The sequence below is a fragment of the Aulonocara stuartgranti genome (assembly GCF_965226115.1).
Source record: "Aulonocara stuartgranti genome assembly, chromosome: 6".
NCBI lineage: Eukaryota > Metazoa > Chordata > Actinopteri > Cichliformes > Cichlidae > Aulonocara > Aulonocara stuartgranti.
The window spans coordinates 27,883,529-27,899,349 of NC_138944.1; the positions used below are offsets into that span (position 1 = coordinate 27,883,529).

Consider the following 15,821-nt stretch of genomic DNA (forward strand, 5'->3'; position numbering starts at 1 on the left):
ATTTCAGAGTTTTAAATTAAAAACAGTGAAGCCTCAAACAGACCCCGCCCCTAATAACACAAAAAGCAGTGAGTTAAAATAAAGCACAGTTTTGAAGAAAAATAGCTTTAGAGACTGAAGCTGTTATTTGTATCAGGGCGTAAACCTGGATATTTCTGTGGTAAAGGTTTTGGGGGACCGACCAGAATTTGTGGAACTGCAGGTGTTTGTAGTGCAGTGACTCTCCGGGGCACAGACATGCAGCTGACGTTTACGCCTCTTTAGCTTAGGTTTTGGACTACAGGTGCTTGAAAGTAGCTGTCATAAAAGAGAGACAATAATAAAACATTTTTATATTTAAGGTACCTAGATTACTCATTGCTTATTTATACAGTGATTAGCATGCATGGAAACGATCCCCCTTAAAAATTGCTACTCGATTGCCATAGAGAAGCAAAGTGAATTTGATCAGTTTTTTCTCTAGTCTGTGTTAACCAGCAAAGATGAAAAGGTAATAAAACATCCTTTTAATTTTTGGAGCATTTCAAAAATGTGGAAGGTTAAACTGTTCGAGTAAAATCAAATGGTAACATATCTGTCTGACACCTGATGTATGCTCACCTTGGGCTAGCTAGCTATAGCATTCTTAATATAAGATTTTTGATAATAGCATAACAGCATTGCTGTTGCCTTATAATTAGTTACATCAATGCCATATTTCCTCTAATAGTAAGTGACCTTTTCTTTAAAAAAAAAGGTTAACCTGTCATTTAAAAAAAATCCTGCTGTTGAAGGAAGTGAAATCATGTCATGTTGTAGTAGTTGTAACAGTGACCAAAACATCATTTCACTTCTGCTTGACGCTGGAGATTCCTGGTGCTTCATAATAAAACATATACAGTTGTGCTGAGAAGTTTACTTACATTCATCATGGGCATAAATACCACGACAAATGGATCTAAGAATGAACTTTAATGGCTTTTAATGATTTCTTTCTGTTCTCTTTTTCTTTTCCTTTTAAAAATATAGGGTGTATACGTTTGAAGTTATTTTGGAGTTTCTTCAGTCCACACTGGGTCAAAAGCAAACATACGGGATCAAATATATAATTGGTTAAATATCTCTTTGCAAGCTGCACCTTGACAAAACACTTTTAGTAGCCATCAACAAGCTTCTGGCATGATTCTGGTTTGATAGATGATCACTGTTTTTGGCAAAATTGATAGATTTCCTTTAAATTGGTTGGTTGGTTTGGGAAACCTGTTCCAGAAGCTTAATATTAGCCTGCTTTCTTCATTCCAAAACCTGTGGAATGATCCCAGGTGTGTTTGGGATCATTTTCCTGTTGGAACACCCAGTTGTACTCAAGTTTCAATTGTCTACATCCTGATTGTAGGTAACATTGAAGAGTTTGGAGGTAGTCCTGCTTCTTCATTATTTCATCCGCTTTTTTGCAATATCCCAGTACCACTGGCAGCAAAACAGCCCCAGACAATGATGGTGCCTCTACCGTGCTTCACAGTTAGTACAAAGGTCTTAGATTTGAAAGTCCCTCAAACATACATCTATTCACATTGTGAATAGACAAATATCTCAGCCTTTGTCTGGTCTGACTATAAAACTGGCATTAGTTTGGGCAGCTGCAAACTTCAGTTGATCATGATGCAAACTTTTGACTACAACTGTAAATGTAGTGATTCAACTTTTTTCAGATACTCTCTGCTGTCTTTTTTTCAAGCAGCTTTTCAAACTAAATTCAATGAGAAGGTGCATCCCAAAGTTTTTATAATAATGAAAAAAACTTACTTTACACAGAATCAGTTTCCTCTGTTCATTTCAACTGTCAAATGAAGGCAAAAAAAGCTTGAATTTGTGTCTTTTCTTAACTGATTACACCTGTGTGTTTCCAGCGGCATGTGGTGGTCTTCTATCAAAGTTAAATGGGACCATTAGCACACCTGGCTGGCCTAAAGAGTACCCACCCAACAAAAACTGCGTGTGGCAGGTGGTGGCGCCCACTCAGTATCGCATCTCCATGCAGTTTGAAGCGTTCGAGCTTGAAGGCAACGAGGTGAGTGCGTCCATGTATTTGTATGCAACATTTCAGTGAGAGAGAAAGGAAGCAGGTAAAAATAGCAGCCACCTCGTGACTGTATGTTACAAGAGCCTTGCCTGTTTGTTTAGGTGTGTAAATACGACTACGTAGAAGTGCGCAGCGGCCTCTCATCCGACTCTAAGCTGCATGGTAAATACTGTGGTACCGAGGTCCCGGAGGTCATCACCTCTCAGTACAACAACATGAGGATTGAGTTCAAGTCGGACAACACCGTTTCTAAGAAAGGCTTTAAAGCTCACTTCTTCTCAGGTAAAACACACGTGTGACTCAGCGTGTGTGAGACTGTGTGTGTCAGGCCTGTTTTTTACTGGAATGTCAGGAGTCTTTAAATAAGATGGACACAGGAGAAGTGGATTATGGTGCAGGGGCGGTTTCTGGTATTTCATGCTCGGCACCACTGGAATTCAGTCACACTGCCAGAAACTCATGCCGAACACTGATCCTCCCCTTCTGCAAACATTTTAACCTTTGAAGCTGGCAGCTGTTTCAGTGTTTAGACTAACGAGACATATCAGTCTAAAGGTGAGATGCACACAGGAGAAATAAGAGAGATTAGTCAGAATTAGCCATGTGTTGTGTTAAAGTTTTCCAGTCATGTTGCACTCACCAAAAAATCTGGATTGCTTAGATTGTTTAGATTAGGTAAGTAAAACACTCGCTTGGAAAAAAGCAGAAAGACACTGCTACTGATATCTAAGCCATCACTGACTGTGCCGCAGAGATTTAGGTAACCGTGTAATGTCCAGAGCAGAAGTAGTGGCTTTAGGAGGCATTAGCACTCTTATAAACACTCTTGTTTGAGCATCTACATGCCTCATTTTGTGTCCCCATCTCCCTCTGCTGTGAATTCATTTGAGGTTGTTTGCATGGTTTAGTATTTGGTGAAATGTTCATGTGTATGCAGAGCTGTTTGCATATTTGTCTGTTTTTTTGTTTTTTTTCATGCTGCCTCCACCTGCTCTCTGGCTTCCTCCACTCACCCTGCTCTCTGCCCTCTCTCCCCTCAGACAGACTGGCACAGTGTCAGGAGCGTATGTTTGTGTTTGAGTCGTGCCAGGACGTAACGCGCGTCAGTTCAACTCGTGGTCATGTCGGCACCAGGCTGGCAATCTCATCAAAGGTCAGAGGTAACATGACCTCACAATCGGGATTGATCTCTGATTGGCTCTGGTCAATTAAGGGAATGGATAGATCCTACTTTATTGATGTGGATCCTTTCTTTATCCATTCTGCTCCAGAAGGAAACGTTCTGTGTCCCAGTATTGTACAAATTATTGATAAAATCTATGATTCGGTGGACTAAAATTGTGATAATATGGAGTTATGAGATGTTATTCTACAACTTTCTGTCATCCAAATTAAAGCTCCCAACTAGGCCTTAAATGAAAACCCTTAAAAAATTAGTAAGTAAAGTAAATAATGGAATTACCCATAATGAATGTGTAGTTATTGTTTTATGTCACACAGTGTTTGCATGATAGCTAATATGGAAAAAAGTAATGAGGAAAGTGGTGAGTTTGATCAATTTACAGGTTCTAAAATATTCAGCAAATAAATGTACTATATGGCTACTTACTGTTTACTGAATGAAAAGTAATATACACTACCTGTCCAAAAACAAGTCATCACCTGGTTAACTAAGCAAACTAAGACTTACACTAGATAATTACTGCAGTGATTACTATGTTTTGGATGGTAACAGGTTATTTAACCATAACTGATGCTGTGAGGAGCTTAACCAACCATGTTAGAAGACATATCCTGTGGTTGTGAAAAACATGTTATTGTTTTTCAGAAGGATTGAAAGGGTTATTGGTTTGCATCAGGCAAATAAAACAAATGGAGATTGCTGAACCAAGAAGCATTAGGTTTACACATTATTAAAGACCTTGAAGTATAATGCAGAACCATCATCTTCACCAAAGAAGTGTGGCTCCAGTTTGCTGAAGACCATAATGACTGGACTCTGGAACAATGAAAGTAGGACAGTGATGCGAGTAAGAGGAGAGGCAAATGAAGCAATACTCCCTACTGCCAGCCTCTGGCTACAGTCCTATGATCTGGGTTTGGTTCAGTTGGTCAGGTCTTGATTCAGCAGCGTAATGTGGCCCTGCAAAAAAATGAGGTTAGTTGAGTACCTGAATACACTTAGTGGTCAGCTTTTTCCATCAGCGGATTTTTACTTCCTTGTTGGTGGTTCCAAGATGACAATGCCAGGATTCATCAGGCTCTAAGAGTAAAAGAGCAGTTTGGGAAGCATGACACATCACTCTTTGGCTTGGTAATCACAGAGTGCAGACCTTAATCCCATTAAGAATGTTTGGGATGCGCTGAAAAAGACTCTCCCATCATCAATACAGGAGAAAAAAATCCAAGTCTAGATGGAAATGAATGTGGTCACAGTGCAAACTGAAACAACACCCCTCAAATCTGTGCCATCAAAGCTGGCCAAAAGAAATATAGCATGCATGATGTGAAAAAAGCTTTTTATTATCCAAAATGTTTAAGTATTGTCACCATCATGTATTTTCATAAATCCGGGCCATGATTATCGTATGCAAATATATGTACGTTGATTTTTTTTTAAACTGCAATCTCAAAGACAGTCTTAAACAGTATGAAATTGGGACACAGCCCGGTTTTCCACTAAAAATACAACAAATGTTCCCCGCTTGCTGTTTCAGGGAGAAATTTGTTGGATGTTATGATACAGATTTCTCTTTTTTACTCAAACAATTTACTGCAAACTTGAAGAGAAAATCAGGACAGTTTCAACTTCAGAGGAAGAAAAGCTGTTAACTGCATTCAACTAACCTGCAGCACACCTTTAACACACAGCTAAACAGTTCAGTGGGGCAGGCTTGCAAAAGGAAATTACTCAGATACGAATAATGTGCGTACTTGTGTGTTAAAAGCTGCTGTGTGGCTCAGTTACTGTCAGAAGCTTTTAGGGATAGCTTTTGGTTGGTGAACAGCCAGCAGCTTTAGGGAGGTCCCCTCAGCCTCCCACATACTACTAATCCGTGTGTGTGTGCGTGTGTGTTTGCCCGTGCGTGCGTGTGGACATTTTGTGCTTGACCTGAAGACAACTACAATGAACACTGTGTAGCATCGACCGCAAAGCTTCTTAGCCTGTGATAGGGTGAGACTGAGCCCACAATAGCACTGTAATACCACAGCAGACACAGACAAACACACACGGAGAAAGAGAGGGAGAGAGAGAGGATTTAGTGGTTTCATTAAAAGCAGATCTAGTTTGATTCACAAGCTCCAAAGTTGAAGTGAGACTTGGCGTCTGTGTCTAATCTCACATCTCTTTATAGGAATCTATTTCTCTCTCAGTCACAAACACACTGTGCTCCCACACTCTCCCCATACATCCTCTGTCTTCCTGTGCGGTCTGCAATCCATCCTCACCTCCTCTGCCTCTTTCTGTCTCCGCGCTTAACGTGGCAACCCCGAGCAGAGCGAACCTTCCGTTGCTTCTTCCGCCTCCACCCGGGATTCAGCCTCACCAAAGTCTTTGTTCTCACCCAGCCCATCCTGTGGTGAATCCAAGTGGTTAGAGGACACCACAAATTGAGTATGAGGGAGAGAAAATGATTGGGAAGTGAGTTTGTTTTTGGACTTTAAAACGTTTCCACCTTTAACCTGCAACCGGATCAATTTGATCAAACTCTGTGCCAAGCCAAACATTTTACTATAACACAAACAATCTGTGTCTGTTTACCTAAAAACTCCTCTTACATGATCGGGAGTGGTGCAAACAACATTGGTACACAAGTACATCTTAAGCCCTGAAGGTTCTCATCTATATCAGACATTATGATGTCATCATGTTGCCAGTTACCAAGAGGATAAAATAATCCATTTGCAGCTTTTATGCATCTATAACACCGAAAGGTACTGTATCATTGACATTTCACAACAATAACTAATTTCTAATTTATAGCAACAAATTGATTGATGCTTGATATATTCATCAACATCATCATGTTACCTAGCAACCGCATAACAATGGACTAAAAGATGAACAGACCAAACAATACTGTAGCATGCGCATTTACTTGGTGTTCAAATCTTATTTTAAAATTCTATTCAGATTCTTCAGATTCCCAAAACATTCGCAAGACACCACATGTTCACTCTGAATTTTGAGGCAATGTGTATTGAATGATGAAACAAACTATTTAATTTATATTAACCTTGTGAATATTTTTTCATATTTTGCATATATATTGGAGTCTTTTACTCAGTACAACCAATATGTAGCTCCAATAATAATCTAACATAATTATGTAGTATATGATGGGACTGTAAAGTACCATGGTGGGGTATAAACATAAATACAGAGGCTTAAAGGTTCCAAAAGTGACTAAGAAGTTTTTATTGGATTCTGACCAATTCCCTATACAGTTGATGAATGATGAAATCTTTTATGTATCAGCACATAGCAAAAATGAATGATGAATTGAAAAAAATCATACAGTTTATGACATGCAGTTGGGCAAATAATTATTTGATCACCCGCTGGATTTGCAAGTTTGCTCACTTCCAAAGAAATGAACTCTCTCTCACTTTTACTATAGTTTCAGTTTAATGCAGCAAGAGATATATCAGCTGAAAATGCAGAAAAAACACATTACAACACATTACATAAAAGAGGCTTGCTAGACCACTGAATGACATTCATTTGCTTCTTCTTTAGCCACTCCTTTGTTGCCTTGGTGATATTTTTTGGGTTGTTGTCATGACACATCCACGACCCATCTTCAGTGTTCTGGCTGAGGGAAGGAGGTTCATTCATTGTTCCCTTAAGCCAGTGAAATCCTGCTGTACCCTTAGCAGAAAAACAAAACCATAATGTTTCCACCTCCATGCTTGACTGTGGGGATGGTGTTCTTTAGGTCATACTCAGCATTTCTCCTCTTTCCGACTTGGCAGATGAAGTTGACACCAAAGAGTATGATTTTGATTTCATTTGACGACAACACTTCCCCCCCAAGCCTTTTCTGAATCATTAGATGTTCACGGGCAAACTTAAGACAGACCTCTACATATGCCTTCTTGAGTAGGGAGACCTCATTGGTGCTGCACAGTATAGTGTGTTAATAGTGGTGTTCTTGGTGACTTTGGTCCCAACTGTCTTCAGGTCATTACCAAATCTACCACCTTTTTCATGATCATCCTAACCCTGTGATTCAAGATCTTGACTTGAGCACCAGACCAAGTGCAATTGATGATCATTTTATGTTTCTTCCATTTCCTGATATTCACACTAGTAGTTGTCAACGTCTCACCAAGCGTCTTGCGGATGGTGTTGTTGCTCACTATGCCTTGTGCAGGTCTACAATCTTGTAATTTGTGTGCCACATGGACACACAGCCAATTTGTGGGAGCCAGAATCAGACTGTTTTGATTCAAATACTTATTTTACTCAATGACATGCAAATCAATTTATACATTTTATGTAATGTGTTTTTTTTTTCTGGATTTTTGGTTGATATTCTGTCTCTCTACACTAAAATACGAATAACATAAACAGAGACTGTTCATTAGAGTGTATGCATGTTGAAAGTTATGAACATGATGTTATTACTTCCATCTGATAGCTGTATAAATCACTGCAGATGGTTTGAAGTTTCTTCCATCATTAGAGAAAGCCAAGTGCATCCCAAAGCTTACTCCTGTGGTTCTACCCTACCCATTAATTAAGAGACCCTTCAGCAGCCACGCGTGCTTTCAGTCTGTGTTACACTCATAACAAAGAGAGGTTACAGGGGCTCGACTGCAACTGGGCCCCAGACTAAAACAAGTACACAAACAAGATACACAAGCAGGGTATGTTAACAAAAAACAGATGAAACTAATCAGGGACAAGTTAATGGATCACAAAGTAGGGACAACTAAGGACGCAAAACAACACATTGGGACACACAAGGGAAGTAATACTTTCAAAATAAACACAAAGAATAATCAAAATTCAGTAAACCTAAATAAGACAGCTGCTGTGACCTGGACGTAGACGATTGCAACACAACAACAGACTTACACAAACTAACAAACTTCAGAAAGTTTTTTTTGTTTTCTTTCGTTAGATATTCTTCTCCGTGGCAATCAATGCAAACTTTTGCCTTTTTGAGTAACTTCTCCTTTATTGATCTCCAGCTGTTACTGTAGTAAAAAAACAAAAGTAAGCTGCAGAGAGCGTTCAAAGCCGGGATGTCTCTCTTGATCATCCTGCTGGGCTTTAACTCTCAGCCTTGCAATAAAATGTTTAACTTGTCTTCATTTTCTCCTTTTCCACTGCACCCGCACCTCATTACTGTCCTCTTTTGTTTCTCTCCCTTCCCACCATCTCATCTCTCTGATGTTTCCACATCACTGACGTGTTGCATGTGTATCCCTCATAGACAAAGACGAGTGCAGCAAGGACAACGGCGGCTGCCAACACGAGTGCATCAACACGGTGGGCTCCTACGTGTGTCATTGTCGCCATGGCTTCGTGTTGCATGAGAACAAACATGACTGTAAGGAAGGTGGGTTTCATGTGCATTCACACCCACACACACACTGGCATAAAAGCACCGGAGCACACGTGCATGCTGTCGCGCATCAACACAAGCATGTGCTCATTCATAAGAATAGCCATCATCCATCACGCGCTGTCCACACACATCCACATGATAGCAGGCTTTACATTTGAGGGAGTTTTTTTTCTTTGGCTTATATTTTTTCACATAGATTAAAGGGACAGTTCACCCCCAAATCTTCTGGCCTGTGGCGCTATTTATTCATCTAAATTGTTCAAGTGAGAGTTGTCCAATTTCTGGGATGTCCACTGTAGAAATGTCTGCAATATCCTGAATATAATAAAACCTTATGGCATTTGCCTTGGAGTGCGCCCCAGTGAAAAAGGAAATTGAAAAACTCCGCAGGAATGTCTTTTTTCCTGAAATCATGACCTTGCTTTCTTTCTGTCAAACTACACCCACCAACCAAAGAAGGCATGCAGCTAGCTAACGTTAAAGCTCAGCTGAGGGGAGACGCCATCAGTACTTACATCCTGTCACGCTGTCACTCGCATGAGCCTCGGGACAGGTAGAGGCATTCTTCCTCTTGGGTAGTGAAAAGCTTGGCAGACAGAAAGAAAATAGGTGCTGGGTGAACCTGCTCAGACCAAAACAATGCAGGCAAAATAAATAGCACTACAGGCAAAATGGAACACAAGTTTAAGGTTTTATATATCAGGATATATTAAGAATAAATTAGTCCTCAACAGGTCTTAAAATTAGGTAAATACAACCTCAGGTGAACTTCAAAACATGACATATTACACAATGTTACTATTTCTTTAACAAAAACTGAGACAAAATCATCAGCAAAAATTAAAAACTTAATTATATATTAAGAGTATTTATTTTGTGTAGTGAGACTAAAAAAGACCTAACTTGGACTGTTCTTAAAGGACATTCCTGAAACAGAAACACACCAAGTCCAAATTAATTACCACAGAAATGTCCCACAAAACTGTGACATTATAAATTATATGTAGGGGATTAACTTCAGGAGATGCTCCACTCTAAACGACTTGATACTCTTGAACTTTTCTCAGATGACCTAAAAACCAGTTGGCAGTCTCTAAAACTCTGTTCACTCTGATGTGTGTGAGAAACGGACAAAGGGTGGAAAAAAGTTTTAGTTTGACAGAAAACATTATTTATTAAAGGTTATTTGCACTTTCACACACACACTTGCACAAACACACACACACACCCTGCTGAATGGACATATTATACACAGCTCTTTGAAGTTGAACTTTTGAACACGTACACACACACACACTCACAACATCAGCACTGACATACACACCTCACTAAAGACTCCCCGTGATGCTCATAAAAAGACTCGTGTTTCAAACATCTGGGACCTTGAAAGCTTTGCGTGTAGCGTTGTCTTCCTGTGTGTACATGTGTGTTTATATGTGCACAACACCAGTGTAAGCGAGCCTTGCCGTGTCACACTAATTCATATTCCCGTCACACGGCCTGTGCCCCTGTTTATATATATACATGAGCTTCGGCTTGTTTGAGAAGATTTCAGCAATTGTTGTTACACCCTGGATTCATCATTAAGCATAATTGTTACTCACCTTTATGGCTTTTCACACCAGTGGGAAATATAAAAAATGACACACAGCATCCTTTAAAGTCTCAGGGATCTCATTTTAAACTCTTGCAATGACTTTGAAACTGTTCGTTTTTACCAGCAACTCAATCAGATTGTACCCATGGCTCTATCTGTAACATGAGATGTTACACTCTTCTGTAAAAACAAAACTGTGTGGAGATTTTGACATCTGTATGTGATACTTTGCATGCTAGAAAAAAGGAAAAAAAAGCTGTTTCAGACTCACGTGTTGTTCTTGTGGATGCCATTTCATGCTGTACATGAGTTTGGTTTTCCTGAGAAATAAAAGCCATCACTTTCAAACACATCGTCTTTGTGGTGTGCATGCCTTTTGCCTCCCCGCACCTTCATAAAGCCATAGCATTTGTCTCATTAAAATCGAATGCATGAAAATGCCATGTGTGACTGTGTGTGGGCTGCTCTGGACGGCTTTAACCTGAGACAGACTCCAGGAGGAAAGTAGTCAGTGTTAACAAACAGCTCCTGTGTGTTTCCAGACTCGTCCATCAGTGACAAATGAAGTGCAGCTGATATTTTTCATTGCGCTTTCTGAGATTCTGTGGCAACAAAGAGCTGACTGCTGAGTACGATTTTCTATAATGTAATGAGTAGGTGGAGCTGACAAAGCCTTAAAATCAAAGAAAGTGGGGCAAATGACAGAGTAGTCGTCAGGAATAAAAACAAAAACCACTGAGTTTGATACTTCTCCAATGAATGCAATGGTGTTTAGAAAAGCATTCAATCTTTAACAGACTCTGAATGCTACATGTGCAGGTATGGTTACACAAATGTACACTGTTTGTCAGTCTAAACTCACTGAATGCATATAGAAAGCATTCAGGCCCACCTCCTCTCCCAAATCCAAAATAATGATATGGTTCTTACTTTAATTACTGTATACAAATAGTGTACATATACATATATGTACTCAGCTACAGTATAGAAAGTGCAAAGGTCCCACTGCAGTGTTTGTGCAAAGCTTGCTGCCAATTTCAAGTGAAACCCACTGTGAACTTGTCACCAGGATGTGCTTCTTTGAAATCTTCTTCTCTCATTTAGTTCTTGTGTTTCTCTCCTTCCTGTTCCTTTTCCATTTCCTCTGACCTTTTCCTGTGCAGCCATGATTTTTAAACTTCCTCTCTGTGTGTGCTCTTGCGTGTGTGTGTGTGTGTGTGTGTGTGTGTGTGTGTGTGTGTGTGTCTCCAGCCGAGTGTGAGCATAAGATCCACAGTCCCAGTGGGACCCTGAGCAGCCCAAACTGGCCAGACAAGTACCCCAGCCGGAAAGAGTGCACCTGGGACATCACAGCCACACCGGGACACAGAGTCAAAATTGTAAGTGTGCATCACGTAAAAGCGGGTTCAACATTGTCAGGCTTTTCTTTCTCTGTGTGTTTTTCCTGGAAATCACAGGAATGCCACCCCACTGTAACGACGCACCATTCTGTCTGTGGGGTCATCTTGTATGGTAAAGCCTTGGCTTGGCTTCTCCTTTCGTGTTCCACTTATGAAACCCAAATGTGAATGAGGGAGAAAGTGCACGTTTGTATATTTGGGCTAACTGTGAGTGAGTGCTCATGCATTACAGAAAGGCCTTGGGCAGTGGCCATCTGTGTCAGTGTGCCTTTCTATGCCTGTGTATGCATGTGTGCTGCCTACACACACACACATACAAAGTCTTTTGCGTATTTTCTAATTTGGTGCACATGTATGTGTTTATAAGACACCATTAAAATTGAGCTCCAGTACCATTTAGTGAAGTGTTTGTTTCTGCTGCAGAAACTCAGACATTTCAGTGTTGCCTCTCTAGAGAAGTTGATGTGAGAATTGCAAGCTATGTGCACTTCAGAGGATAAAATGACAGCTGATGTTTGTCTTCAGCTTCTAAAAATGTTCATCTTGACCAAACATTTTATTTAAGAACGTAATAAAGCACAAGACAGGTCAACTAAAACATGTTGAGATGATGCTGTAAACAAGTCATAACCTTACTTTACATCATGACTGCTTCCACTGTTTGTCCAAGAAATATTGCAAAAAGATGATTACTTGTAACTTTTCTCTTAAATATATTAATAATTTAGTTTATACATTTCAGAAAGTTCAGAAAATAGCGCAGTCCACCAAAGATAAACTATAATATGTATTGTCACTCGTTACGAGTATTAGTAAGACTTCTCAATTATGAAGCCAAAATTGGTTTGAGTTTCAGTGGCATTTAAGATTAAAGAATGGCTTTAATCTGTTAATTATTGCAGCCTTCAAGTAACTTTCTGTTAGTTGACTGTTAGACTACTACTTTTACTTTCTAAAGGTATGAACGTCATAAGTGCAGAGCTCATATTTGTTCTCACAAGGGACTAAATAACAGGGGGAGGAACCTGGCCTCTAATTGGTTTGTGGAGTTGTGTTCTGAATCAGTACTGGTCAGAATTTAATCATATTTATACAAAATAACCACCTAACACAGGGGTGTCAAAGATAAGGTTCAGTGGCCAGAATCGGACTGACACTAGACTCCAATCTGGCCAACTGAATGACTGAAAATGTGAATGCTGGCATACATGTTGGACTTTTTACTACTGATAAAGTCATCCTCGAAGGCCATTCATACTACACCAAATTAAACAATTAGATTACAGAAAAGTTCTTCTTTTTTCACCATCTACTCTAGAACTACTATGAGTCTACAAAAGAGACATTTTCTGTAAAATAACAAAAACTTTGTTTTATACATACTATGAGCTGCAGGAATTTCTCTATAATTTTACACCTTTATTTTTCACAGTTTAATCTGACGTTGTGTTCTTATGTAGAAAAAAAACAGAGATAAATTGTTGACATTGTGAGGCAGCATGGTGGTGTGGTTAGCACTGTTGCTTTGCAGCAAGAAGTTCCTCAGTTTGACTCTCCCATCTGGAGAGTCTTTCTTGTTTTACAAGAAGCTTGCATGTTCTCCCCGTGTTTGCATGGGTTCTCTGCGGGTAGTCTGGCTTCCTTCCATGTCCAAAGACATGTGGTTATTGGGGTTAGGTTAATTGGTGATTCTAAATTAGCCCATAGATGTGAATGGTTGTCTGTCTCTGTGTTAGCCCTGCATCAGACTGAAGACCTGTCCAGGCCCCTCCAATGCTCCTGATAAGGATGAGAGGAAGAGAATGGATGCATTGTTGAAATTGCACTTCTTTATCTTATATCTTAAGATCTTAAGATATAAGAGATATAAGAGATTAAATGTGTATTAAAATTTCATTGCACTGACAGAAAGGGGAGTTTCACTGGCCGGCCCACCAGAGATCAAAGCACGACACCTACAATGTAAAATGTAATGCAAATGAGTTTATTACCTCTGTCCTAACAGGTCTTCATGCAGTCTGTGCTCAAGGTCAAGGTCACATTTGTTATTTTCGAGGCAACAACCTGTGAATTGTGATTGATTATGAGCCACATGAGCTACTGCGTCACCGATATTCTCGTATAAAAACACTGCCGTGAGCATATTTAAACAACAGGGTAGAGTAACTGTGTTATCAGCTAATGCTAGCAAGCTTGTCTAGCAAGGCTCATCCACTGCATGGGTGCACAAAACAGACACAGGAACCTGCTACAGCAATAGTCCAGTTCTCTGACTAGCAGACCTCTGCCAGCTACAGTACACCATCTATGTCAGCCGCCCTCACCAAAACAGCCACTCTTTTAATCATGGATAATTTGAAGTCTTAATGCAATTTAAATGGGGGATAAAACTGTTTATTTCAGATGTAATGTAGATGTTGGGCTTTTTATCGGAAGGTCTGTGTGGATTGACTAACTTTTCAAACAAACCTTGTGTTGGCTTCATGTTTCAGCTCCAGAGGTTGGTTTCAAAGAAAAATAATAATAAAAACAAATACAGAAGAATGAAATCACTCACATGCTCACATTTACACAGGATGCTTTAGATAATCCTCCTAAAGTCATGTTCCCATGCATGTGTCTCTCTCTATCCAACACACACACACACACTGTTGAAAGGATGCATTAAACGTTTGGCTCTTCACCTTACTTCCACTCTGCAGCCAGCCACAATATGGGCTTGTTATCAAAACTGTCATCCATCGTCATTTAGTTTTTGATAATCTCTAATGACCGCTTATGTAACCAAAACACATTACATCATCATCTGCGATAGCACAGTTACGAGGTTTTGCTCCCGTTTTGAATGTAACTTTGTAACTTTGTGTGATTCAAACGATACTAAATACACACTCCTTTGTCTTTATGTTTTTAATATTACTTGTTGTTTTGTGCACTTTAGCTTTGCATATATCTGTGAGGACCAGTTTTAAATTTTAGACTTGTGGAGTGAGGGCACTTTTGTTTTTGTTTTTTTTAGGGGGGGGGGAATTAGGTCAGGTATTAAAATTCATTTGATTTAGTGTTACAGTCAGCTTAGAAGTAGGGTAAGGGCGAAATCAAACGATGTATTCCCCTTATGCTAGATTTTGAGGAGTTTTTTTGTAGTTGTATGTTAGTAAACTCTCTTTTCAATAAAGATATATGCATTTCAGTGAGTATGCACAAAGACATGAGTACAAATGTATGCATATAATAAATAGGGGTGCTCTCTTTCTCCACAGTAATGACATCAAAGAAGGACATATAAAATGCCAGAAATCTGAACATGGCATTAAGATCATTTAATTATTCCTCACTCTGTCTGGCACACACACACACACACACACACACACACAATTTGCTTGGATGTAGTACACGGCTCAAGTCAGACCATCAAACCAGTGTCTCGCTTGAGGTATGGTTAGAAACATCTGGAAACCATCACGACCTCAGAATCAAACACTTCCCATCTGTGTAATGAAATCCACGCTTCAGCCCACCTTCACCCTCCTTTCTGCTTCAAGTCAGTTGGTTTATGGAAAAAAAGAAAAAAAAATCAGAGTGTTGTGATGGTTATGGTGACGTGACAGACCCAATCAAGTGTGTGACTGTGTGGGAGCGAGGCCTGCAAGGTGTTATGACTCAGCTCACGGTGACATGGTTGGATTATAAATCGTGACACTGTGTACATGCTGGTCCGCGTGGAGGCATTCATTCCGCGGGGGTTTCTTCTCTGACGCTCAGAAAGAAAATAACATTTGTTTTCTAAAACGAGATCGTATCTGACTGATAGATAAACAGCCTAAACGTGATATGCAGCATCTTGCATCTTTCATTAAAAAAAACAACCCAGTGTAATATATCATGCAGCCTGGACAATGACAAGAATTATTTTTAATCTGCCACAAATGGGAAAAAGAAAATGAAATCAGAAATAAATATGGGGTTGAGGAGACAGTGTGTATTTTCTTTTGTATTGTGGCCTCAGCTAATTTTAATTACTTTCTAATAACTTCACTTTGCTTTGGAATTTCTTAGACTGACAGTACTATTGACCAGGGATGTTTGGGAAGCTTTAAGCATGCCCCTGACAGGCAGTCAGTTAGCTCATTGGGGACGGAATTTGGGTATCTCATGCTTAATTAGAACCCAATAACAGT

The 15,821-nt window shown here is 39.7% G+C and overlaps 1 protein-coding gene across 6 annotated transcripts in view; it reads left to right on the forward strand.

The window, feature by feature from the left end:
* tll1 (tolloid-like 1) overlaps positions 1-15,821 on the forward strand; it is a 61,733-nt gene that overhangs the window by 39,765 nt on the left and 6,147 nt on the right. For 5 of the 6 annotated variants that reach the window (XM_082535936.1, XM_082535937.1, XM_082535939.1 and 2 more), the window contains 4 exons: positions 1,890-2,050; positions 2,164-2,344; positions 8,509-8,634; positions 11,492-11,619. In XM_082535936.1, coding sequence (XP_082392062.1) covers positions 1,890-2,050; positions 2,164-2,344; positions 8,509-8,634; positions 11,492-11,619 — 596 coding nt within the window. Of the gene's footprint in view, positions 1-1,889; positions 2,051-2,163; positions 2,345-3,102; positions 3,598-8,508; positions 8,635-11,491; positions 11,620-15,821 lie in introns of those variants that run through there. The other variant, XM_082535940.1, reaches the window with a different exon arrangement.